Raw genomic sequence first — 27,918 nt, 5'->3', positions numbered from 1 at the left:
CAGAGGCACTGTGAGGGGTGGGCTGCAAAGCAACGCAGGGAAAGCTGAACAGTGCCGCGGAGCCGGGGCTGGAGACGCCACCCCCTACTGATGCCCTTGGGTGACCTTCACCATCCTGTAGCTCTGCAGTTCTGGGGAGGGGAGGGGCGTGCAAGACCTGCAAGAGGGGGGGCCCTTAGTCACAAGATACTTCCTGGTAAAAAGAGGAGGAGGCCGAAATGGATTTGAGATTATATAGAGAGTAGTATCTTTTTAAGAGTTTTATCTCAAAAGGAAAGGAGAAAAAAAAATGATTAAAAAAAAAAAAAAGCAACACTTGAACTAGGCCTTTGTATTCAAGAGGCAGGCAGGAATACCCACAGTGTGTAACTTATTTAGCTAGAGCTGCTCATTCACTGGCAAAAAAAAAGAGAGAGCGACTCTGCTCTTAAAAAAATACTGCGTGTCCTGTGAGGTTGATTTGTTCACCTACTAGGTTGAAGAGACATGAAGAGCTTGGCTGAGATGATCTGTTTTCCACCAGGGCAAGTCATCACAGAAATGACTGGACTTCCTTTTGAACTTGCGCTCCTGCTGTGCTTTTCAGCATTGGGGCTATCAAACTGAATGGGCTAATCAAACACAATTCTCAGGCCCATAAGCATTGTTCTAAAGTATTCATTATTAAATGATATGCTGTGAGAACAATAGATAGTTTATTTTATTAGGCCATGGCCTGGGGGAAGGGGGTCGGGGGCTCCTCAGGACAGCCCACCATGTGTCACTAATTCTAAAAGATTTTCCCCCTAGTAATGAATTCCCTCAATGGGACTGGGGCGGGGGGCGGGCAGTGGGGCAGAGTAAAGTAGAACCAGCCTCCATTCACCCTCTAGCCCTCCAGGGAAATTAAATCCAATATATATACTTGAGGTACCATCCCTTTAAAAAAATCCCATCAGCATCTAATGGGCTTAATTCATCCACAGGAAAATTCATTTCTAAAAATTCTCTATTTCCCTTCGAATCTGGTTCTCTGTTTAAAAAGGGCAGGTAAAATGAAAACTTAACAAGACTTATTATTTTTGTTCCTTAAAAATTGAACTTTGATTTTAATCTAGAAGTCCGAATACATGTAATAATAGCCCTCTGTTCAATCTCCTGGATATTAAAAAAATTTTCCAAGCGCACTACCATCCGTTTGAAGTAGTGAGTCACAGGTAAATCACAGACTAACATTCATGAAATGAAGAAACGGGGAAGGAAAGTGGTGGGGAAGGGATGCGGGAGCACCCCCTCCAGCAGGATGGCATATTTTAGAGGAGAAAGTATGCTCCGGTGTTAAAGCCCCAAAGTTGAAACATCTGCTAGATGTACTTTTCAACGACTATCTTTGCTAACTATGAGACAGGCTCACTCTCCACTGTGGATCCGGAACTTTCAAGAAAAACGACCACCCCCCCCTAAAAAAGATAAGACCGTTTGTTTTAAGCCAAGTCTGCCTCCAGGTGAATTGGTTGTGTTTGCTTGCTCTTACTCTGTTGCTATGAAAAGCAGAAAGGACTTCCACTTGCACCCAAGGTGGGGAGTTTGAGAGGGAAACCTGTGAAGTCGAAGTTTCTCACAGTAGGCAGAACAGTCGCTGTGCAGCCCAGGCCCATCTCAGGGTGCACTGCTTCACAGCTACACTGTAAAGTGTTAAAAATCCTCCCACCCACCCCAGAATATATATATATGTATATTAAAAAAAATCCCCTGTCCATCTCTCAGTACACAAAAGGACCTCATCACACTGCAAAAATAGCAGTACCCACTTTGGTCAATTAAAACAAACAAACAAAAAAAAAGCATACATTATTATTTTTTTTAAATCTGTGTACTTACCTATAATAACCAATACAGCTAAAAGCACTACCTACATAGGCAAAACTTGGTATTGCATAATTCGTATAAATTTGAAATCCCTCCCCCCCAAATATTAATTGGAAGATGAAAAACATGAAAGGTTAATAGAAAAAACACCAAAATACTGAAAATATTGCTGGTCGATTACAATTTTTAAGCGGCAACTATACACAGCCATGATATGCTTTATAAATGTGAGATAAAGGTATAACTGTCTAAAAAATCCATGATGTCACACATTTTTCTTCGTCTGGAGTACAAAATATTTTGTCATAAAAATGGTAAAGATTTAAAATGATAATAAATGCAGCAAAACAAGTGTAGTGATGTCACTTTTTTGTGTTTTTTTGTGTTTTTTGTTTTTTAGATTTCAAGGCAAGGCACGTAATGTGGACATTATATCTTCGTGCAAATTAGGATTACTGGAAAGAGTATTTTTAATTAAAATTTTAAGAGACATAGAGGCAAAAATGTGTCTGCCCATGCACACCACAGATCTGTCAATACAAGAAATTTGTTGAACAAGGCTAATGTCTGAAAGCACCATGCAAGTATTCAGCACCCTGATTACATTTGTTTTCTCAAGAGTGCATTTTTATATCCTACACCCTGGCGTTCCCAGTTTGTAAACTGTAAGCTTTACCCTTGTGACATGGATTTGCCTGCCTCTTTGTCTCTAGAATGCAGATTTTATAGAACCTTTTGTACACCCTATGGGTTCTTGATGCAACCAGTAATTTTAAATAAATAAATTCTACCTCCAAGGAGGCTGCAGCTAAACCAACATAAGTGCTGTGTTTTCATTAATTTTTTTTTCCTCAAGCACATGATTTGTCTTGATTTAATGCCTTTTTACTGCCCTCAAAAACTGAGGGGAAAATAAATTCGTTCAAAATTATTTTAAATTCTTTTTAATCCCCTCAATTTAGAGTCCAAGGGCTGAAGGACTTATAATCATGATTCCCCTTTAGATATAAATTTATAAATTGCACTTGCCTCTGTTAAGTGTTTCTTTTGTGGGGAAACTATTATATTAATTTTTACTGTTGCATGCAGAGATAACACTTCACCTACATAGAGGCATTTCTTCCATAGAGCCTTTGTGTTCAAACTGTTTTTTTTTTTCCTTTTTTCTTTTTCTTTTTTTTTTCTTTTTTTCTTTTTTTTTCTTTTTTTTAAGATTTCAAACTGGGTTACACACTGGAAAAGGCTGGGTTAAGGGCCAAAATTTAATAAATCTGTACTGATAACTAAAGGCTACAGAGATTTCATATATATTTTTTTTAACTTTTAGAAATCAGAGTGCTTATAAAATGGCTGGCTCATGGCTCTGTCACCCAGCACTTCTGATGCCGCCTCCTAGCCTTCGTTGGTGAGATAACCAGGAATAGTGATTCCATGCGTAAACAACAAGAATACTAAACCAATAAAACTAGCTTATCATGCAAATATTAAGGCATCTAGAAAGTCAGTTAAAATATATTGTCATAGAGACAGAACATCTATTTCCCAGCGGACTTCATGTAACAAAGGCTACTTTGCAGGGGCTGCGATCTACCATCAGTGAAATATCATCGACCCTTTTTATGTCATTACAGTTTCAACCTTAAGGGAATTAGTGATTGTAAGTGCTGCGATTGCTGGTCTATTATCTTCTTTCTTCAGTTTCTTTCCTTTCTCCCTTTTTGTTTGTTTTGTTTTGTCCAGTCTTCTCTTTTCCTTTTTTTTTTTTTTAATTTCTTAAACTAGTGCTGTATTTCATTTTTCCCTCAGTTGCTTGTTTCTGCTTGAAGGAAAGGTTCTCCGATTATGTTCAAACCGTAATTTTGGACATTTGCCGGTAGGATGGGTGTCCTATTTGATACTTGGAAAGGAACCAAGCTAGCCCAGGTACCAGGACTGTTGGCAGGAGAGGGGCAGGAGGGAGGGAAGAGAAAAAGAAAAAATACAACGTTACTCTATAACAATATTAGAAATATAAATTCCATAGGCATCAAATTACTACAATAACTTTTTTCCAAATTGCAGTTTAATATGAGATACATGTGCTAAATTATAAACATTATACGTATATAAGCTACATGGTCTATTTCTTTCACGGATGGTAAGACTAATTGTGAAAAAAACTCGAGTAAGACTCATCCATAGTTATTAAACTCTGATTGAGGATACTCTTCCTAAAATACTTGGTCTACTTTGATGTAAATATAATATGGTTTTTTGTCAAAAAAAAAAAAGAGAAAGAAAAGAGCAAATCTACAACAGTGCCAACATACTTTGCAAGCAATATTCTGATCTTGTTTTAATTCACCAGCAATTGTGATGTATTTCAATCTTTCACCTGCCTATCGGTTGAATAAAATTGAAAGCCATAATGAAAGAGATTTTTTTTTCCCTTCACAATAAGAGAAAATACATTTTTCGGAAGGCCAGTGCATAATGTGTAGTTGGAAGCTGACACCAGAAGCCAGGGCATCCCCTGTCCCTCCGCATCAGTCATGTCTCCACATCCCAGCTGCTCTGAGTTTGGGAGTCTGGAGAGCGGCCTGGGAGGAGCCCCACAGGAAGGGAGTAAGCAGAGGAGAGGCTTGCCCCTCTCCAACCAACTCTAATTTCACCGATACTGTATTTTGGGCTGTATAAAACAAAAACAGTTCAAAAAACAGTTCTCTAATTGCTACTGGCATAATCTCTCATTAAACAAGTATCATACAGAGGAAAATAACATGACACCTACATGTCACAAAACAACCCCATAACATACATTCTGGGTATACCTAATCAGATGCATTATTTGTTTCAACATTCAACTAGGAACTAATGTCAGCTAAGTAACAGCTGCATAAATAATCATGAAACAAGAAAACATCCAACTGACAATTCCATACCCAGTTTTGTCATCACCTGGCATGGAAATACAACTTCAATGTTTTAAATTTAATTTATCCTTTAAATTTAATTTATAGCCTTTTCTTTACTTTTGGAGCCATGAGATGGCTCCAAAGATGGCTCCGTGAGATGGATTCTACTATGGTAGCTATCAAGCTAGACACCCTCATTTTTTCATATTTAAATTAATATTTAACAGAAAAATATTCACAATGACCTTTTATGCTCAAGGGATTTTGTGATTAGAGTATGAGATCCATAATAACAAAGTCCATTTCTCTTTCTGTTCTCCATCTAATATAGTACCTGGTACATGGTAGGTGCTCAGTAAATTTTTGGATTAACAGGCAAATCAATTAAATATTCCAAATCACACCCAACTATATATTTTTTAAAAGTGTTGCTCATAATCACATAATTTCATGAGTACATTGCAATTTGGCCCCCTATAATAAGAAAATAGGCATCTCTGAACTTAAAATTAGAGATGTTTAGCATTAACAAAAATTAACTATGCAGGAAAAATCATATAATACTTGAAACAAAAAATTCAAATAAAAAGATATGTCATTATAGGATAAAAAATCACAATTCTATAGAATAAAAAGTTGTTATTGGAACCTTTTCTAAGAGACTTAACTGTTTTCACATATTTCTCTCTTCCCACACACGTCTTCAACAATTATTTCTTCATTTTGCACCACTGATTGGGAAGAGTGTTACATGATGCATCATGAAACATTTTCCCTCCACTGTCCTACTGCACTTGATTACATAGTACTACTATAGCACTACCTCAGATCATAATTATCTGTATCTATGATTATCTTACTTACTGAAAGGTAAGATCTCTAAAGAAAATGACCTTATCTTATCAATCCTTATTGCTGGCCATAGCTGATGCTAATTATTTCTCAACAAATAAATGACAAAAATGGATCTCCATTATTTTTAACCTAAAGCAGGAAGCATGTATGAAAAACAAAAAGACTAGCTCAAATTGATAATCCTTGACAGTAAAAGGTCAACGACAAGTAAATAACTTTGCAAAATTAACGAGTCCCAAATTAAATGGGCTCTAGGAAGTCATTTAGAAACTGCATATTTTAGGAAAATAAAGTGTATTTTAATGCTTGAAAATAGATGTGACTCCTTAAATGGAGAAGTCTACTGATTAACGGCAGAAAAGACAGGAATTCAGGGTTTATTTTGCAATAGTTTTCTTACTCAGTTCTTTAGAAGAGACATGGATTGTTAGTCTATGGAAAATCCTTGATAAAAATACATAGATGCTAGTGACTAACAGGACTCTTGCTGCAGAAGAGCTAACAAATTCAATTTAGATGTTTATTTAAACCTTTCAAACCTCCCATGCTACATTATGACCACGCCAAAATTGCAGTGTGTGATATATTTGTCAATACTGTTTATGAACCTTTGGGGGGAAATAAATCTCAGACATTAACACTATGCAGACCCCATATATGAGTTTACAAGTCTCTTATTGCCAATGTGGAGGTTAAATACAGAACTGTAAGGCACAGACATTTTTTAGAGCTTTTTGGTAGTCCCATTGAAAAAAATCTGGTAAAACTAATTCAAAGATTATGATAACAGTGCAAAGAAAAATGTTTAACCAAACAAAATAACTTAGATCATTTAATTTCCAAAAGACAATGCCTCAAATCTCATCGTTTTTCAGGTAAAAATTTAACAGTGCTTTTTACATATCAACTCTCTCTACATAAGTCAATGTCAATGATTGCCAGCATGGATAAAATAAACACACTTTCATATTTATGTACATATACAACTAGTTACATGTAAAATGCTTAATCATTTTAATTTCTAATAGAATGAAAATCATATGGATAACCTTATGTTCAATCCAATAATCTGTCTCTGTCTATTAAGAGATGAGAGTCTCTCAATTGAAAGATTTGAAAATATTCAAAGTCAAATTAAGCTACTTCAGCAATATATCTTCAAGCACTCATTTACTTGGTCTTCATTACATTTTCCATTGCCAAATCACCTTTTTTTTTTAAGGCAAACAGAAGATGAGCATGACTGAAAGCACATCATTAAAAAATATATACCTGCCATACTAGTAAAAAGAGAAAAGAATACAAGTACTTCGTGGAAAATCAGGCACAAAAAAAAGCCCCAAATATTTTGACAATACTTTAACACAAAGCAGAATTCACCTTAGTGACTTCTACTCTATGTACGCTCTAAGTATATAATGAGATATTTCATTAAAAATAAAATAAAGTTAAAAAAATTACAGGAAAAATTAATACATCTGATATCATGGATCATATTTTCATATGATTCTGATCAAATGTATGATGTGGCTGCCCCCCCCCACCAAAGGAAAGAAGCAAATAAACAAATTATTTTGACCTTAAGACACATTAATGGTAGGTGATGGTACGGCTTCATTTTATACTGATCAGACTATCTCAGAAGCATTGTGTTTCTTCTAGGCATCATTCTTCAAGAGAAACAAACTCTATGGCATTTCTTTGGTGAAGAAACTCACCAAATCATGTCATTTGAGGAACATTAAACGGAAACAGGGAAGACATGATAGTTGAGTTGAAAAGAAACATAGACTTGTTCCATATGATTCAGGTAGACAGAATTAGCGTAAAGGCAGAAACTTCCAGAAGATACCATGCTGAGGGCCTACTATGAACAAGGTACTATCTTGGGTGTTTTACATATGCTATGTCACTTAATTTTCTCAATGAACTCTTGAAATTGCCATCATTATCTCCTTTTCACAGATGAGAAAGTTGAGGCTTAAACTCCTCCAAGGTTACCCACCTAGATCTCAGATATGAATCAGTTCTGATCCCCATGGCCATTTAACTATTATACTGCTTCCCTGGGAAGTTAGACACTGACCAAACATTCAAAAGAACTTTTGAACAGAGTTTTCTGAAGGCAAAATGTATTTGCTTCAGGAGACAATGAATTTCCCATGCCCCACACAGCTGGCTAGTGCTGCAGCAGATTTGTGCACAGAATATGTGATCGGTCTGGGTGATCTAGCAAATCTGAAATTTGATATATCTATCTCCTTTGAAAACAAAGCTAGTTGAGACCGACGTTATGGTGAGGATTAAGGAGGAAGAAGATACCTCCTTCTTCTTTTTAAAAATGATACACTATTTATATATTTCTTATCTGGGACAAATTGGATAAAATGGCTACTCTTTGCATCTACAAGGAGTAAAGAGACTCTGTACCTTTCAAAGAAAGAAAGTGAGAAAACTCCTCTGGACAAGTCAACATTTGACTTGGTTGTGCTTTATAAAAATTACGCATTCTGTGACTGTGTATTCTAGACCAAAAAGGGTTGGGTCCTTAGCTTTTAACTAGGTACCCACGCAAGAACCATGGCATACCAAATAAACATATATGGAGTCATAAGTTTAGTAAAGAACCAAAGTCAAAGGCTTCCTTCAACTATTCGTCCTGAAATAAAAGCTAATTTAAGAATGGCAAAATTCATTTATTACTAGTCTGTGTGCATCTGATAATGGGTTGGGCAACCCATTTGTCAAACATTTTATGAAATGTCAAAGTATCCAGTGTACTAATACTTTTCAGGGGAATAATCATATCACCCATTCAGATTTTACATACTGATTTAATCATAAGACTACCATATTTGCTTTAAAGATAGTAAGTACTCTTTTAAGAAGCTTAAAAAAATATTACGGGAATGAAGCACCAAGAATTGTATATATTCATACATACCTCAACTGTACCAGTAGCCACATTACTTATAGATAGCAATAAAAATAAGCAATGGCCCAGAAAGCATGGAAAATAAATCAAATAAATACCTTAATTTAAAAGCAGGATTTGCCCTTAATTCCACTGCACCTATTTCAAATACCCCCAAGAAGGAAAGTTTATTATTTCCTTGGCTAAACATTTCTAATTTTGTTACTATAATATTAACACACAGGTATTAGTATCTCTCCCAAAATGCACAATAAACAATTTTCCCTATTAATAGCTAAAATCTACCTGGAAAAACCAATCAAGGGCAGGCTAATGAAGTATTAAGTTAGAAACCATACTGTCCTGGATGTGTGCATTTGGACTGGCAGCTTATTTCAATATAACACAAATGCTGCAGACTGTGTCTTATGAAAAAATGCTCCATCAGACCAGGGGAAGGAATATATGGGTAGTATTTAAGTACCCATATATTTAGGAATTATTACATAAATTATTATATATAAAGAATATATCTAAGAATTCATTAATGTATTAGAACAAAGAAAATGGTATTTATTAAATATACTAGTTGCTAGCACTTACCTAGTGTGTGCATTTGCCAGGCACTGATCTACGTGCTAGACCTACTTTAAAGCTTTCAATCCTCATAATACACTTATGAGAAAAGTACCATTATTATTCTGACTTTACAGATGAGGAAACTGAAGCTGGGAAGTTGTGTCTTGCTCAACCCCTGCTGCTGTTAGATTGTAGAAGCCAGGATTTGAAATCTAGCAGTGCGGTTCTAAAACCTACATTCTTACCCACTACACTTCACCTAACCTCCCTCTTCTGTGAAACACACTACTTATATTACTAAGCAAGAATTCATATTATCCTTGAATTATACAAGAGATTCTATGAATTGAGGTCCAAATCATTTAAGCACACTGAAATTCCCAAAGAATATAACTTTTGAGTCCAAATTTCAACACAAATACCTGTATTTTATTTATCCAATTCCAAATTCTTTTCAGCTGAAGGCAATATTTACCTTTTTTGATGTACATACAGATGTGGCTGTATGTCAGTAACTTGCTTGTTGTGTTCCACTTTTGATGCAGCTAGACTAGAAGTGAAAGTGCTTTACACAGGTCTTGGGTTTCTTCAATTTATTTCCCCCATTTTTAAGTATCATTATTGCCATCAGAATGATCCTATTTGCATGCAAGATGATTTCTAATGATTATTACTATTTGTAATAATCTGTATTGGAAAGCTCCCTGGCCGGCTCTTACCTAACTGCAAAGTACTCTTGTGGGCTCTCTGAGAAACACCAAATATCATAAACTGCAGGTGTCTCAATGGAATTATTCTAACTGCAAGCAACAGCACTTCATAGTAATGAAAGAGAAACATATCTGTTTCTTAACTAAGTAGGTAAATAGCCTGCTTTATTGCTACTCCTTGGGGACCAACGATTTTGAAAATAACATATCAAATCGGTAGGCCATCAAAGCTCATTAATTTATATTCAGTTGTTTCAGGTGGGTTTTGTTATCAGGGCATGCTGGATTGCGTGTTAACTTTACTGTGTGAGTACTAGCATTTTCTAAATAAAATAATGGCATATGCTGGTGAAATATGTCATCCAATGAAAAGCACAGGGCAAGAAGAGCCCTTATGTATGGGGCCACTGCAGCTAATTACCTAATGTGTACATTATAATGTCTGTACTCTTTTAGTAAACAGCCCTTACAAAATCCTAGAAGACCCTTCAACAAGGCAATCTATATACTTGAAAGTAATAAAAACTTATTTCCTTAAAATGTTTACTTTAGACATAAGTAGGAAAAATACTCTTCCCCTAAACAGGCCAAATTTTTTTTAAAAAACCCTAAAAACTGTGTTCCATATTTTTCATGTTTTAGAACTGAAAATGGAAGATAGAGATTTACTATGAAGACACCTAATTGTAAATAAATTACAGTACACAGATGCATATGTATCTAACAAGCTATGTAGCTGTGGGAGGTTTTAGCCCATTAAAAATATAGAATTATGAGGCTCAAAGCAGTGATTTGATCTCCTCCCACAGACTGCACGGCAGCAGAGAATCCTACGTGTGGATTTCCATCCTCTTTCTCTAGTCTGTATTCCTTTCTATCCCCGGGCTCCTTTTCAGTGCTATTGTTACAAGTGCTACAGCTCCCCTTATTAGCATATGTGAGTCTTCAACAGCAGACAAAATTCCCTACAAAAATAGTGCTTCCAAATAGTGCCTTTCACTAGAGAAAATCACCCAAGGCATACCAAATTAAATAGAAATGTAAGTTTTCTACAAAAGCAAAATGTGATTCTTTCCCAAATGATTTTCATTGAAAAGCAAAAATCAGTGTTATTTGCACAATTTCACCTCTAAAGGACAGAACTTTTTTGTCTCAGAATTCCTAAGCATAAAATCAAAAATGATTAAGGCACTGAACATGTTTTTATGTTATGCCTGCTACTCTGTTCACATGTGCAAAAAAACCTTCCTTCTCATAAAACAAAAATTAACAAAGGAGAGAATAATTGTAGCTGTCTGCAATTTCTGAATATTCAAAATTTGTGTTCTTCAATTTCTTGAACTTTTTCTCCTTTTGTAATTTGTTATTACGATTATTATCATGTTTACTCATTCATATGCTTTGTTATCTCAGTAAATATGACTGAAAGTTCACTATATACCTCCTAACAGCACTAGCAAACATGAGAATCAAAAAAGTAAGTTACTAAAGGGTGCGTTGGCCACTGACAGAGCTGATTTCTCAGGGAACTAATACATATGTAAATATGGTACTTTCCATGAAACATCTTCAAATCAAGGAGGTGTTTAATATACTTCTTTCACTGCAAAGGGTTAATCAGCAAGGTTTACATTTGGGAATTTTCGGCATCATGTTCCTCCTTCTCCCGCAGTACAGCCAAAAATCATCTGACAGGAAACGTAAGATTAAGTTTGTCCTACCTAAGCGAACAAAGAGTGCTCTGAACAGGCCACTGGTTTACTGCAGAGCGGGAACTTTTCTAATCCTGCTGGAATCTGCAGCGCTGCTCAGAAAATATCGCAGAAAAAGTTGTTTTCTTTCCTCTAACATCTTGTCTCTGGGTCATCCCATTTTGGTCACACTGCAGATCCTGCTGCTTCTCCCATAAAGGTTAACTTAAAGCTCCAAACATAATCATGTGGAAAATGGACATTATTGATTCCTATGGTCCATTGTTCCCCTATCCTAAGTCCCTGAAGTTCAAGTTCAATCTGGAATTACATCATGTCTGGTTTCTCCTGGTTACCAGACGGCTTGAGACGTGACCACGGCTACAGAAAAAACAAACAGCCTTCTTCACGCTTCGGCTCCCCTATCGATTCAAACGTAAACTTTTTTTCTTTCTCTCAAGTATGCTTCAAGTATGGAGCATGGTTAATTTAGAGATTAAGCTCCAAATTAGATTATCTAATGGCATCTTAATGGATTGCTGACCCATTTCCTGTGGGATGGCAGCATGCAAGTCTGGCTGGAATACAATTAATTTCTTAGGAAGTCTTCTGAAGAGTTTCCTAGATAAAAAGGAAACGCTGTGTTGTGCAAATCTTTCTTTACAAACGGAGAAAGTTAGGCAAAACTGCAACAAATCCCAATGTATTTTTCAACAGCCAGATTACAGATACTGCGTGTGTGTAAACACCAGATCAAGATCATTTTTAAGAACGATCACACTTAAATTTTTGATTTCATAACAGGTGCAAATAATTTTTATGAAAATGGAGAAGTAATTCTTTTAAATAGAATATCCAAGTACAAAGAACAACACTACTTAGCAGCCCTGGTTCCCAAACAATGGTCATGTGCAGTTTTGGCTTTTGCAGCTCCCCTCCTTGAACGGGATTCTTCCATTCATCTACCTTATCAGCATTTCTATCATAGTCCCAGAGTGGTTCTAGGGGCCCAGAATGGTGTGTAAAAAGTTGAACATTTTGAACACACTTTAGAGCTGACAGCTGAAAAGGAAATTCAGCACTCTGAGAATAAAGCTCCCCCCAGGAACTCCAGGAACAACCCAGCTGTTGTACTGTAGTTATGTGTCAAGATAACAAACTGAAAGCAGGAAATGCTAACCTAGTGAATTTGTAGGGATGGTCTAGGTATAATGTTGAAATACAAGTTAACTATTAGCATTACGTAAAGCCCTTTAATTACATATTACCCTTATCATACATGTGCCACATGTATACACATATGCACATGTGTATATGCATGTACATACATACACCAGTATGCATATACACATATACATATATTTACATACAAACATAGTTTGCACCACAATATTGAAAATTATTTTGTTTAAATATTCATTCTTGAGTCGTTGAGGACATATATTTTACAAAGAAAATTTTATGGACAAAGCAGTGAAAATGGTACATGGTTGAGGACAGGGTTATGCAAACAGGTTTAGATGTATGAAATGAACGCTATTACTCCTTCCTTTTTTGCCCTCCTTCTCCTGACCAACCAGATCCAAATATCTTTACTGGCTGCTAAATTTCTCCTGGGAAATCAAGCAACTCTCTAGAATTGCAGTAATAAACGACAATTTCTTACAAAAACATGTGTAAAGTAACTACAGAATGAAGTATTCAACTCATAGAAAGGAACTGCTAACACATGTAACATGGAAAATAGCTGATAAAAGTCTCTTCGGTGCCATTCAATTATGGCATCAGCAGAAACACAAAAATCCCTCCAATTATTTCAGTAAAATCTTCATTTATTCATTATTTCAGAGGCTGAGCAAATGGTTTGTGTAAACATATCCTTCAGTAACACACACATGTTTATTTTAGCCATCTGAAGGCTGCTGCTATGTTTATAGAAGCCATCAGACACATACAGCCACTCACTTGTGGCTTTGCCTTTTCTTGAAAGGGTTGAAGAGGGAGAAGAGGGAATGAAACAATAAATCCAGTTTCTCTTTTGCATAAAGCACTACCTCCAACGTTTTTAAATAACTTCTGTTTATGTTATTCTTGGATTGTCCTTTGGCTTTCTTGTTCATTCAATTATATTGCTCTTTCATATTTGCTAGTACAAGCTATGTTCTGGCTATAGTTTCAAGAAAGAAAGCCAGTTAGGGAGTTAACTGCTGTATTTGTTTATACCCACATAACTCACATATGTAACAGTGTAATTTGTCCACATCAGAGGACAAAGCACAGACACAACAGTACCCTTATGAACAACATAAGCAACTCATCATCACCTATTACTCGGCTAAGAGCTGAGCCCCTCCAGCCTCAAGCAGAAGCAAGCCCTCCACCAAGGGATTTCACTCTGGGTTGACTGCAGTACCTGACCTTTGGGTTAGAAAAAAATTCACATTTTCAAGACGCAAGCAACACACACACACACGCACACACACACAAATGGCTCACAAAATTCTAAGGTCAAAACAACAGAACACCTTCAGGGTTGCAACTTAATAAGTCTGTGAAAACTTTCCAACGGAGTCAGCTTTGGTTCCGAAGAGAATGTTTATACATTGTGGGTGGGGGACGCGTGGAGAGGGAGGAGGATGGAGGAAGTCTTCCAGTTTTGATTATACACACGCAGCTCCCTCAGCACTGCCATTTTCAGCCCTGAAGAAGGAGCTGCTTTGACATGGAAACACTTCTACAGAAGGATGGGCACAAAGCAGAAAAGGGGGCGACCATGGACAAGTGATTATACGAAGAAGGTAACGGCAGCAAACAACAATCAAAACAAAGCAAAACCAAAACACCTTCTTTGCTTTGTCCTTTGCTACTACTACAAAGTCTCCGGGGATTGCCTTTTGTTCAAAACAAAAAGCAACAACCACAACAAAAATAACGTGATATTTTCTTTATTCCATTAGGACAAAGGCAAACGATTTAATTCTCTGGTTGAATAGATAGACATTTCTCATGTATTTTTAATTTATTCAGATCATTCTAAAGTTTCAGCAGTGCCCTGAAGATTTTAGATGTCTGTTATCTGCCTTAAAAGTAGTAGTGTTACAGACATTTGTGATTTCTTTTTTCAATATCTTTTCTAGGAAAAAAAAAACTATTGAGTTTCATAAATAACTATAAGACACACACTATAAACCATGAATAAATTATGAATATGTTATGCCACAGACATGACCTATTTTATGATCAAATATGGACTCCACGTGTGCCTATTTTTGATAAGTATAACAAAGCAAAGCAAATTCCTGTCGCATTTGAGCACATTTACTCTGAACCGTATGATACTTGGATTTTAAGAACGGTGAGGGTCTGTATCAGTCACAGTGTATCTGGGACTGCCCACCACAGAGATTCAATAAATACCTGTTGAATGTATGAACGTGATGCCTGCCGTTATCAATTATGTGCCCTCTGAATCATGATAAAAAGGGAAGAAACAAACCAAAAGCTACCTTCATCAAGCTTTTTGAAGCACTAAGGCCATTCTACATATCATGATCTGCTAATCCAAAAAAATTATTTTTGAGAGAGAAAATAAAAGAAATCTTAACTACATGAATTCCAATTTTTTTTTCTGATTATGACCTGAAACTGATGACCACACCACTTTTTCACCAAGAAGGTGATTTGTAAGATGAACAATGCTCTCCTAAGAACTGAGTTTAGTCATCATATTAATTCACTCCAATACCTGCGTTCTGTGGTGATTCACTGTCCACTCACCTTTTCCTTTTGGGGATAACAATTTTTGAGTTGAAACATCACTACGAACTAGGTACAGTTATAGTTTAAGTCTTCAGTAATTTATATCCTTATTTCGCTTTAATGTACTTTAGCAATACTACCCAATTTTAGATAAGTAAATGTCAATCAGTAATCCACAGATTTGGAAGTTCACACAGCTATAGCCACATTTAAAAACACAAGTTCTTTCCATCTGACTCGCAATTTTTTCTAAATATGTTAAGGCTTGTATGTAGAAATGGGCCATTTGGCCAACCAACAGAGCATGGAATATAAGGATAAATAAAATTAGATCCAAACATTGTGTTATCAAGTCGAATCAAATTAAATTTTAAAATACTTACTAATAAAGACTATTTAAATAAATAGTTTATCTTCTTTCATTGAGTTTATCTTCTTTTTTGTAAGTATATATTGTATTTTTTCCAAATGGAGGAATAATATAAGCTTCATGGAAAAAAATCAAAATAGGTAAAAATGTACACATTTTAAAGAGGATGTTATACTAATCTTTAAAAAGAGGAAAAGTCATATGGTATTCATTTCAGGTAGTGAATTAATAAAAAGTCAACAAGCTTTTAAAACAGAATCCAACTAATTTTCTTCATTTTTACCTGAGAAAAAAGTGGGCATTTCATTAATTTCATTCTTTGAAACTCTACTCTTCAGCAGTTTCTGTGAAGCATACGGAGATGGGCAGCACTTTTACAACTGATACCCAAGTATGTACTTTTAACACAGGGATGCTTAGTAAAGAGAGGATGACAATCATAACACAGTTGGAAAATTATGTTGGCTCTACTTTTGTTGAACTCCTTATGGGATTACCTCACTCTCTTCTGTAAATTTTTATCTCATTACATAAGATTATACCATGAATTTTAATCATGTAATTTGTCAATTTGACACAATTTATTCTTTATTGAAATAATTCATAAGAAGCTGAATTAGCACTACTTACTTTCTAAAACCCGTACATGAGACAATATCAAAACTAGTTTCGAAAATGAAGTTTTAGAATGATTTTCTCAGCCAACCAAATAAAGTCAGCTCTCAGTGATTCACATCAATGTAGAAACAGAAGTTAAAACTTGACTTAAACAAAATTCCTTCTCTAGCTATTGATTCCAACAATCCCCCCACTCCAAAATTCATGAGTGTTGCTAATAACAGTTAAATTGACTAATCTGAAATTTTTCTTTTAGTTAGCTTTTTCCCTCTGAGAGGGGAGTAAATGAAGAGTAAAATGGCTTAAAGTTAACAGTAAAGAAAAAGAACTGAAATGAGAAGAATCTATAATATGAAAACCCCATGCTTTTTCCTCAGACAGCTGAAAAAAAATCTTCCCTAAAACTGTGATTTCATTTTTCAGGTCCTAAAGTCTAAGTGTCAAATCCCCTCCTCCCCATCTCCCCCGCAGTATTATAAATCGTTTACAACATTTGACAGCACTTAGGAATTCCAGTCACCAATTAGCATATGCTCTAATCTCCAATTAATTTGAAGTTGCATCTAAATGAGAAATAAAGGAAGAGGGTAGGGAGAGAAGGATGATATAGCCAAAACAACTAAAAATTTAACATATATATACTTTCTGTAAAGCTAGTTAGAAACAAACACTATAGCTCATGTAATTTTAGGTGTAAGTGTAGGGTTGGAAATAATTAAAATGTTACCTTTGCCAAGTAATTCCCAATGTATCCTCACTGGTACTGGGGTATAAATGCCTGCCGTTTTGATTCATGGTCCAGTCACAAATCCTCAGCTGTCAATTGAAACCTAGCAGTCAGATATGGATCGAGCAGTACTACAGTTTTTAGTATTTAAATGAACACATGCAAACTAGTACTGTACATGGCATTAACCTTACTTTCCCAAGAGGCAACTTAAAAAAAAAAAAAAAGAGCAAAAGAAAACCTTACTCTGAAAAGCAAAATTCCTAGACTGTTTTTCAGGAAAAGCTATTGCAATATGCTTCTCTATTAATTAAAGCATACAAGAGAAATGAGTGCTTAGAACATAACAATTAGACATTAATTAGAGTACAAAATGTGCTGAAATAAAAGCAAACGTTAATGTTCAATAGAGAGATATATTTTAGAAAAAAAAATTTAAAAAGTTTTTAAAAATACGTAACATACCAAATAATCTGCACTGAGTAAAATAATCAATAACTTTTAAGCATGCAGTTTGCAAAACACAGAAGACATGCAGTTTAGAGGAGAAGGGTCCCACCTTATAAACATCCTCCCTAACTTATGTTTAGAAGCATCAAGGGATTCAGTTTTAGATGTTTACTAATTTTGTTTTATTCAAAGTGGCTTATTTTTTTTCAGACAGAGTTGATAAGAGTTTCTACTTTTATTTTAAACTCAGAGTAATGGCATTGGAAATACTTTACCACATCTGAATAGAGTGAGGAATGCGCTGAATACAAGCTGAAACGAATTCTTCCCAGATCTCCAAATCATCAGCTCTGCCCTGCAGAGGTTGTTCCAGTAACCCTATCCAGCTCTGTTTGGTTAACAGCTGCCCTACAGTGCTAGCAGATTTATTGAAAAGATATATTGCTTATTTTTATCCTTAAGAAAGTAAACTTATCTGGCTTTGGGGGGAAAAACACACTAGAAAATCATGGTTTTTAATCTGTAGAGAGCTATGCTGTAAATTAACTGAATCTTGCATTGAAAAGATGACTTATTCAAAGCAGTCCACTAAACCTTGTTTGCTGCTTTTCAGTAAGCATTTCTAGAAGATGATGATTGGAGCCAAAGTCCCTTTAAACTCATGATAAGTTATTTTAATCCTTTCTGATAACGTTATGGCTAAAAAAAAAATTGGCTATTAAGAATCTTTTCCTTTTAGACTCTAGTTTCTATACACTCTAGGTAATAGTGATTCTGGAGTTTCAGAATATTTGGTTTTGCTCATTTTTCTACAGATCTATGAGGCTCCAAAAACACCACCTAAAATTCCCCAAACATGTATTTTAATTACACTGATATTTCAGGTAAAAGTAATTTTATAAATTAAAGAACTGAAAATTAATTAATCAATTAACTAATTAAAAAGCTGAAAAAATTCCCTTAATGTAGACATAGATAGATTGAAAGATATGTAGATTTTGCTTAGAATATATGTCATAAATAAGACATAAATCAGTAAAGAAATTAAATTAGAATGAAAAATATTCTTAAAATGGACCTTAATGCTTGCATAAAGGAGAAAATTTTATGGCAAGATTTTTAAAAAGTGCTCAAAAAGGAGCATCTAATCAGAAATGCAATGTGATGGGGCAACTTGAAAAATTATTTCTTCAGTAACAGTAGTCAGTTGTCTCCTTCAAACTATATTCTTCTCAAGCAATACTATGAAAACAATCTAAAGACAGTTCAAGAAGCTTGGCTTCATATAAAGATTACCTAAGGACCACTCATAGATTCTGCTCTAGTCCTAGTTTTGAGTCAAGTAAACATTCTGAAGAAGGGAGGCATAGAGCAGAGCTCTAGGCAGAGCACATGTTAATTCTGCCAATAATTAATTTCAGGTTAGTCTCTATGAGCCTCTCAGGTTATATTGGAGAAATTTTCATAAAGAGAAGCTATTTTCACAAAGCCAGGTGACCTAAATATCACTCACTGATTGGCTTGTTGTCTCCCAGACAACTGGGGACACTATTGTCTCCTTGGAAGAATGCATATGTAAATCAGTTAGTTTTTTGTTGTTCATGTTGCTAATTTTTTGTTTGTTTCTTTGTTAATCATCCCTCCAAAATGTCAAGTGGGCTGTCTTTAGCCACCCGTTGAACACTTAAAATCAACATACTTTTGGACTTTTCTTTCGTAACAGTAGTCTCAAAGGGATGAAACCTGACATTTTCAACCATAGTTAAGGTACATATGATCAAAATATCTTCTCCCAAACAGATAATTATGCTTAAATACACAAAAAATGATCACTGAGTATATTTAATAATCTACATGCCAAAGAAATGGGCAGGATATCAATTAGTATTGAATTCATTTCCTTTCAGTTACTGAAAATATAAAATAAAATTTAAATTTATTTAGCTATTTAGATTGTGGACTGGCATTATCAACATTTCTAAAAGTTTCTGAGGAGAAGTACTTATACCTGCTTATATGTTATAACTTACTTAACCAGGTTACTTGATCAAGAGCCTTTGAATCAATAATTAACCTCTTGATTAAGCAAAATTTTAAAGGTGATCGTGTGGACACGGGAAACAATAAACAATTGAAATAGAAACTGTATGTTCACTGAAAATTTCCATGATACTAATTCCTAATAAAATCAATTCCTAAGAATCTTGTTTGAATAGGATAGTCCTGACTCAGCAAATTTTGAACAGATTCTCAGGTGATGAAAGGTTAAGTGTATTTAAGCTTCTTTTTGGAACATGTTAAATATTCTTGGTATTAGTATAATTCAGAAATCCTAACCAAAATGGATTTTACTTTAGACTTTAAATGTTTAAAATAATAGGTGATAATCTTATTTAAGTTTAGGGTAGTGATTCCTCAATTTCTGTCCTGTGAGAGGGTAGGTGTTATGTAATTTAGCTATCAATTCTTTTTTTAAATTAAATTTTAAATCTTTAATTTTAAGTGGTACATAAATACATGCCTTTCATTAACATAAAAATTTTCTGCAAAGCTTCAATAACGCCCTAGTGATTTTTCCAAGTATTTTTCCTCAAAAAATAGAGAGATACTTTTTCCCCCTATAGTAATCAAGTTTAAAACACCACGGGCAAAGTAGTTTAGAAATTTAGTTTGTTAAAGTTGTGTGTTTGTAGCAACTCGTACATTTGTAACAATACAGACTCTTTGACAGATCTGATCATATGCACATCCTCACAGAAATGCACACATATAAATAATTTTAATTCTTTAATTTATATGCATCCACAAACATGAAATAAGATTGTCTAGAAAATTAAGGTAAATTTTGTATTAAAACAATTATGCCCAGATTTCCAAAAGCAAACAGAACGTGAGGTAAGGAAGTTTAAGATTCTCCTTCAAAAAAGGTATGAGTGAAGGGATGGGGTTGAAAAAATCCAAACTAAGAAAGAAGTGAAGGTAAAGTTTTCACTGCATATATTCTTAAGATGATGTCCCTAAAATCTCTGGAATGAGAACCTTGTTCTTAGCCCAACTCAATGAGTTTCAGAAAAACAAGCATGGGGACCATCTAGTTTCCCTCAAAAATCTGCCCAAGGGGAAACACCTAAGATCTGGATCATTATCCTTGCCTACACCACACTCAAATATTCATGCAGGTAGAATCAACATTGCCTGTGATTTCAGAATAAGAGTTTGTTTATTCACATGATGGCCCTCCATTGTTATTAACATGGGCTTTTGTTAAATGCCTCACAATTAGCTTTGGGAACAAAAGAAAGAAGCTAAGAAAATGTTCTACTTTGCTGGACTCAGCAAACAGTACTAACAGTCCCTTATGATGACAACAACTTTCTGTTGAACCAGTAAACCATTAAACTGTAAACAGAATAATCAACACAGGTAAATTTATCTTTTTGCTTTTCTTTTTTTTAAGCTTACAGGGATCCTCAAGGGAATATCTTGAAAGGTGTGTTTTATGTTCTTTTGGTTTTCTTCATTTCTCCAGATAGCCCCCAGAGAAAAAGATTTTTGGGGGGTGGGGGTGCTTTTGGGGGTGGGGTGATTAAAAAGATTAATCCTTCGGGATTCATATTTTCCTCTTAACTCTTAGATTAGTTGATTTTTATTTTATTAATCACCTACCAGAGAGCAAATAAAATGGCCTCTGAATGAAAAGGATGTAGCTTTACTGAACAAACAAAATGGTCAAGATAAAATTGTGATACAGGTGGAGCGTGTAAACATATAAAAATGAAAAAGATATTCAAGGTCATCCTGGTACCTTAAAGTTACATCTAATATCAATTTCTGAAAACCGTGCTTCTTGATATTTAATAAACACGGTAGGATTAAGTTAAATGGGTATGCATAGTTCATGAACTAAATAAAAACTACTGACCATAAATTATAAGAACTAGAAAATGAAAAGGATTTTTTTTAAAATTTTTAAATGGAGGTTACTTTCATCTGTAAAATTTAAGATTTCAGGGGAACTTGGAGATCATGTAGTTCAACCTCTTCATTTTCCTTTCCAAGATAAGAACAGGACAGAAAGGTTTAAAGGCCTGTCCAAGGTTAGACATGTCCTGTCATGTCACTAAAACCACACCTCCTGACTCTTAATCCCTGTTTCTCTCCCACGACACAAGTTTGCCTGTCATTATTCTTTTCCTACCCTACTCTTCATGTGCAGCTCAAGAATATTTAAGGCTAAAATGTCTATAATTATAACTCTTCATAATTTCCTTTATTTCCCTGATTCTGCTTAGATCTTCTGAAGTTAAAAATTTCAGAAAAGAAAATTGTCTCCCTTGTGATTGCATTGACTGAAATTTAAGGTTACAGTAAACAATTTTATTTTTATGTTATCTAGAATAATTTATCTGGATATTAGCCTTTGATACCAAATAAAAGTAAGTGAATGAATGGATGATAAAAGACAGACTTTGGAAGGTTTTTTTGTTTGTTTTTTAATTTTAAGAACTAGCCAAAAAGCTAAACATTTGCATAGCCATTATTTTGAGTGAAACTTCCTTTAAATGTGTTTCCTTTCCAGCTAGCATATGTGAAAGGTGACCTCTTATCCATTTACATACCTACCCAGAAGTCATGTGATAGGGTTTTACGTCAAGCTGTCAATTATGATAACAGACACAATAAGAACAGCCCAAGTGTTGATAGCCTGCTTCCTGACTTTATTGAAAAGTTTGTTGATAGTCTACTTGTGGCCTTTCAATTGCTTGCCTTTAATAAAAGACTACCTTGCCAGTGGTTTTAATGTACCTAGCTTTGGCTTTGCCATTTGTCAGGACAAATATTATAAAGGGATTTCAATGAATATCTTAGATAAACAAAAATAAAATCGTACAGAGGCAACATCTTAAAAAGGCCATTGGGTGTAACAGAAATTTTTAGTGTCATGAGAAGTCCTTTCAAATTCTAGTTTCAAATTTTTATGAAGAAAAGTGTTGAAAACATTTTCATGGAAAGTAGCCCAGTGATTGAAATTGAAATAAGAGCATCATACAATCATGCAAGAGATGTAACATGCGGAAGCCCGGGCACCAGTAAAATCCATGCAACTGTGAGAAGTAATGCAAGGACTTGAGTTGATGAGCCCATTGATTCATTAGCTCTAATAATAGGTAGCATATATAGTCAGGAGATTATAATTTTGAGATTATGAAAATAAGCCTCGTATCTTATAAACTAGAGCTGACTCGACTTTGTTGTCTCAGGGAAGGCAAAAGTGACCTCCCATTTGCTCCATCTCAAAGCTCAAATCTATATCAAAGGTTAATATGTACCTTAGCCCAACTCAATGAGTTTCAGAAAAACAAGCATGGGGACCATCTAGTTTCCCTCAAAACTCTGCCCAAGGGGAAACACCTAAGATCTGGATCATTATCCTTGCCTACACGACACTCAAATAGTAATAGTATGTGAATAGTAATCAATAGTAATTGATTTGAATAGTAATCGAATTACTTCGAATAGTAATCTTTTATTTCCAAACAAAAAGCTTCTTAGCTACAAACTTTTTTTCCAACTTGCAATAAGGGTTTTTTTTAAATACGTTGTACTGATGTGTAACAGTAAGGATTTATACTTTTATTATGGCCTTACACTCGAGTATAACGGTGATCAAATTAACCAGACCTTTTTATATTACCAAACTTTCTATGACTACAAAGAAAGAAGGCCTGCAATTTAGCAAATTCATTATGAGGCTGATCAGATATGAAATTGGTGCTAACTCAAGTAAGCTGTCTCATATTTGCCATTTATACTAAAATTGTTAGACTGGATTATACAAAAATTTCTGTATTTTCTAAGCAATACCCAATACTCTGCTATATAATTCCCATATTCTTGGGGAGATGAAATTTAGGAAGTGTGGTTTCTTCATTGCCTATCATAATGAATGTGCACAGTGTGTTCAGGAAGTATAAGGAGGAAAGGAAACACCGCATTTTACTAAACTTCTGTGAAGTTAAGCCAGAGAGGAGGTCCTTGACACTTCTGAAAAAGTTCCAAATCATAAAAAGACATTTCTCAGCAGAGACTAAAGAGTTCGGTTTGCCAAAAACCCACAAGTTCTTCAAGCCACCACACCATCGTCCAATAGAAAAGTTAAAGAATGAAGTTCCAATTGAAGTTCTGATTTTAACATTTCCCCCATGCCAATAGTGAATGCATTAAATAAGCCAATCATCTCAAAGACAGTCTAGTTCCAGACCTTGAAAAACACTCAAGATTGAGTTAAGAGATAAAGGGAAACTTTAAAGTTCTGATCAGCTGGCATGAGCTGATTATTATGACTAATTAGAGGACTCTTTTTAATGGAAAATAATCAATTGTTTTAAAGAAATCTTTTTTGAAATATTCTTCAAGATTATGTGATTTTATTTTTCAAATTCAAATGAGATATCACATTTAGAATGGTAGTGGAATTCCTGTGTCAGAAAAGCTATATTTCAAGGCAGTTAGCAACCAGTAATGAACAGTAATAACCATTATAAAAAGGAGCACAGTGATGTATAATTACTAGTAACAACTGCATGTATACCAAGTTAATGGTTATAAAAGCGTATGCTTTTAGTATTCAGATTTGCCAAAATGAATGTATTACTCTTACCAGTGGAGTACAGGGTTAATTTTAATATTTCCCATCTTAATTTAAGAAGTCAGTGTCCTTGTGTGTTAGGAATAATTATACTGAAAGCTCTGCTTTAGTGTCATTGTGTGGAAAGATTATTTATAAGATAGTCAAAATTATTCAACAATTTTAAATTTATTGTTATCTCTAATTTATGTAGGCTATATTAAAGTTCTTTTCTAAGAAAAAAATAGCACTCAACAACGCACATCAATACTTTTCATAACCTAAAAGGATAAATCTTTATAAAGCAGTCGCCAATAAACTGAAGAATGTACCTGGTGACAATATTTATTCTTAAGGGGTCATGTATATTAAAAGCTAAGGGGAATGTTTAAAAGAACTCTCTCAGACTAAAACCATTGCCTTTCTAATTTTGAATTTCTCCTAGCTAATATAAAATGATTGATTACCTTTATTTCATGTACCCCTTGATTTTTCTTTCCATTCATCACTGAGTACTTTAAACCAAATGCATTTAAAACCTGCTGCTAGAAGAGTGGTCTCTTTTAAATCTTTGGAAAGTAATGAAAGGACACAGTAAATCAATCTCATTTCTGCTGTACGGAAGAATAACCTTTACTCTACTGAAGTCATTTAAACTGTTTCTGTCCCTCTGTTCCTGGACAGTAAACATAAAACTTCATCTCTAGGATTCTGTTAAAATTTGAAAGGATTAAAGTAATTGAAAGCTTTTAACTAGAGCCTTAGTTTAGTAATATACATGTATAGTATGATACACATATACACTCATTTTCTGCATGCCTCAAATTGTAGCTTAGTATGAATTGGCATATAGGGCTTCTTCAATTCAAAAAGTAGCACTAATTCTTTCATTATACAGAAGACAAATTATCTGTCTGTATGGCACTTAAAACTGAACATTATATTTTTCATTATGAAGCTTATATAATTTTTCTTTCAAAGATCAATACACATTATATATTCCATAAATGTACACCATATTTGACCCATCTAATCATATTTATATTGTAAGAGGTCTTCACTTGACATTGTCTACTTAAATAACAAGTGGTGGCCTTTGATGAAAAAAGTTTGTAGTTCTAGAACTCATATATATATATATTTGTTTCAATTAAAATGTGCTCAGAACTCTATCTACGTTAAGACTAGTATTTTCCTGATGCTCGTTACATTTTCTTGATTTATCCTTCGACATGCGAAAGGAGAAATAACTTTTATATAATCAATTTTTGTGATCATAATTACATGAGGCTCTAATGACAGTCATAAGTTATAAATTAAAAACTTAAAGCTGCCTTAGGTTAGGACAGGAGGATGGGAAGATTGCTTCTAAATACATGAAAGTGGTTATAATATTCTAAGTGTGTTTGGGCTAAAGGTTTAAATAACAGAGGCACGATTCTATGAATTAAAAGTTAACTGAAAACTAGAGACATGTCATTAAGAATGCAAGTCTCATGACAAGAATATTTCTGAAAATATGGGAAATGATTTGTAAGAGAATAAGTTTCTAAACCTATGAATCCTGCATATGTTTTTTAAAAACACAAGGAACATATACATTTGTCAAATAGAACCATATTACAGTAATTATAGCACATTTCATATTATAGCAATTTTAGAGGTGAAAAAAAGCAACATTTCAGAAAATTATGTTGAAAAGCCAATGGCTGGCAAAACCACTAATTATTATTTGGTATTTTCATAACTGTGTACAGATGTTTTTAGTTAGCTCTCACTCTTGTTTTGTTTTGTTTTGCTTTTTTTTAAACCTGGCAAAACATCAAGTATCTTGAATAAGCTATCATCTTTACGATTTTCTCTGAACTCTGCATGTGGTGACCTTTAATATAAGCAGTCTGCCACCTTGGCCTGCAACTGGGCAGGATTTGAAAGTTCCACATGAGGCACAGATAGGCATGATAAGCATAAACTAGGTGGACAGGTCTAGAACAAAAGAAGCTGGCATGAGTACCTGCACAGGCTCGCTACATCTGTAAAAACTCAGTTGCACATACAACTTATATTATAAATGAAGAGCAAGCTCATTAAAACCGGCTCTTTCCGATTCATTATAGACATTTTTCCCTATGCAATATTTTGCACACTGTTAATTTCAAACTGCTCTGCTATTAAAACTTGAGAGCAGCAAACATATGCATCATAAAATATATTTAAATTTGGAAGTGTTTAGAATGATTTCTGTCATCCCGTAACTAGAATCGTGGGATTTCTGTATTTGTATGGTCCACGCTTTTGACTATGGCTAATTTGTTTATAAGCTACCATTAATCCTGGCTGTATATTTTCACAGTTTGGGTAAACACTTCATTTGCATTAAATTTACAGCATTAATGAGATGTGAAATTTAAAATGCTACTTGAAACATAAATGATGTAAGAAAGCAGAACCAAAAAAAGTGTTTTATCACATCTGAAATCAGTAAACCAATTTAAAGCTATTAAAATAGGAAGGATGCATCGCCTGAGATTTTAGCTTCAAAACTCATCTTCTTGGACTAAAATACCAAAATGAGGAGTAAAACATCTGGAAAATATGAAAGAGCTCAAAAAAACACAAATTGTGAATTGGGTAGTGCTCCTACTTTAATTGGCTTTTAAATCAATTGACAATTTTTGTCTTTGGAAGGTATAGGCTGGTAAGCTCTCAATAGCCAGTAAGACAGAAAAATACTCTGGCTAGCCAAACACTGTTTATTCATGGATGTTATGAAATATGCTACAAAGAAGGAAAAGGTCTTGAGCCAATTTGAGACACCCTGTTTAGAGAGGCGAGAAACAATGGATAAATGAGAAGATATTTTGGAAAATGAAATGATCAATTTCTTTCTCAGAAGCCCCGTGAGCCCCGTTCTGAGTCAAGATCTGAGAGGCAGCATGGAGAAAAAGCACCAATGCAAAAGCGTGGCTACACCATCACACCTGGGTGAAACTTGCCCACCTGTTGCTGATGTAGGAAGGATGGGTCTCTTGGGCTTAGTCCCACATATCGATTGGCTTGAGATGTGCCTGAGGCTGTGTAGGCTGATTAAGGAAGAACAAAAACAAAGATAAAAATTGCGAACTATCAAATGAACACCCTGTCCACGCAAATGAAACCCAGAGAAGTGGGACTTGCAACCAAAAAAAAAAAAAAAAAAAAAAAAACCACACACAATGTCTTTCTCTTCTCTTTCGTGTGAGTGAATACCACTGATATAAATGACAGTTGACCTCAAGTTGACTGGTTTATCCCCCTCCCCAAAAACCTATCCAGTAACCATATCCCATCCTTTGGTGTGGGCATCTCACACATGCTCTGGTTACAGTCTTGCAGGAGTACCAAGAACTGGCTAAATAGAAGGGTCCCTTTCCTAGATGTACCTTTTTACAAGATACTGGTTGTCTAATAATGGGATAATCAATGATGGCCTGTGATTCTAAATGTAAAAGCAGACTGAAAGTCTGTCAGGAAAAAGTGAAAGCTTTAAATGATGGGATTTAAGCAGATGTGCTTGATGATATAGGATGAAAAATGTCTTACTGAAAAGTCTTACTAAAAAGAATATCTAATATTATTAACATAAAGGAGAAGGCTATTTTATTATATCATATAGAATGAATTAGCTCAGTATTTTATTTAATGTGAAAATGCTCTTAAGTTTGATAGAAATGTTTCTGAAAAAAATCATTTCTTTTCCAGAAGCACAAAAAGTCAATTTTTTGTGATTGGTCCAGAGAGGGAGTTGACATATGGTGAATACTCCTTCAATTATTACGGTCTCACCTTGCAAGTACTTTTTGTACAGGTACTTTTTGGTGCAGAGCGAATTTTTC

The 27,918-nt window shown here is 34.7% G+C and overlaps 1 protein-coding gene across 9 annotated transcripts in view; it reads right to left on the bottom strand.

The window, feature by feature from the left end:
- Positions 1-2,211: 2,211 nt before the first annotated feature.
- The window catches only part of NFIB (nuclear factor I B), a gene marked incomplete at its 5' end in the record, with an annotated part of 435,190 nt that continues 409,483 nt past the window's right edge, over positions 2,212-27,918 (bottom strand). For 2 of the 9 annotated variants that reach the window (XM_079705896.1, XM_079705897.1), the window contains 3 exons: positions 2,214-3,780; positions 16,966-17,054; positions 27,044-27,126. In XM_079705896.1, coding sequence (XP_079562022.1) covers positions 3,651-3,780; positions 16,966-17,054; positions 27,044-27,126 — 302 coding nt within the window. In that variant the 3' untranslated portion in view covers positions 2,214-3,650. Of the gene's footprint in view, positions 3,781-14,908; positions 14,957-16,965; positions 17,055-27,043; positions 27,127-27,918 lie in introns of all 9 variants that reach the window. The other 7 variants (XM_079705899.1, XM_079705900.1, XM_079705898.1 and 4 more) reach the window with 6 other exon arrangements.

The sequence above is a fragment of the Hyperoodon ampullatus genome, assembly GCF_949752795.1.
Source record: "Hyperoodon ampullatus genome assembly, chromosome: 6".
NCBI lineage: Eukaryota > Metazoa > Chordata > Mammalia > Artiodactyla > Ziphiidae > Hyperoodon > Hyperoodon ampullatus.
This window is presented reverse-complemented; position numbering and strand designations above follow the sequence as displayed.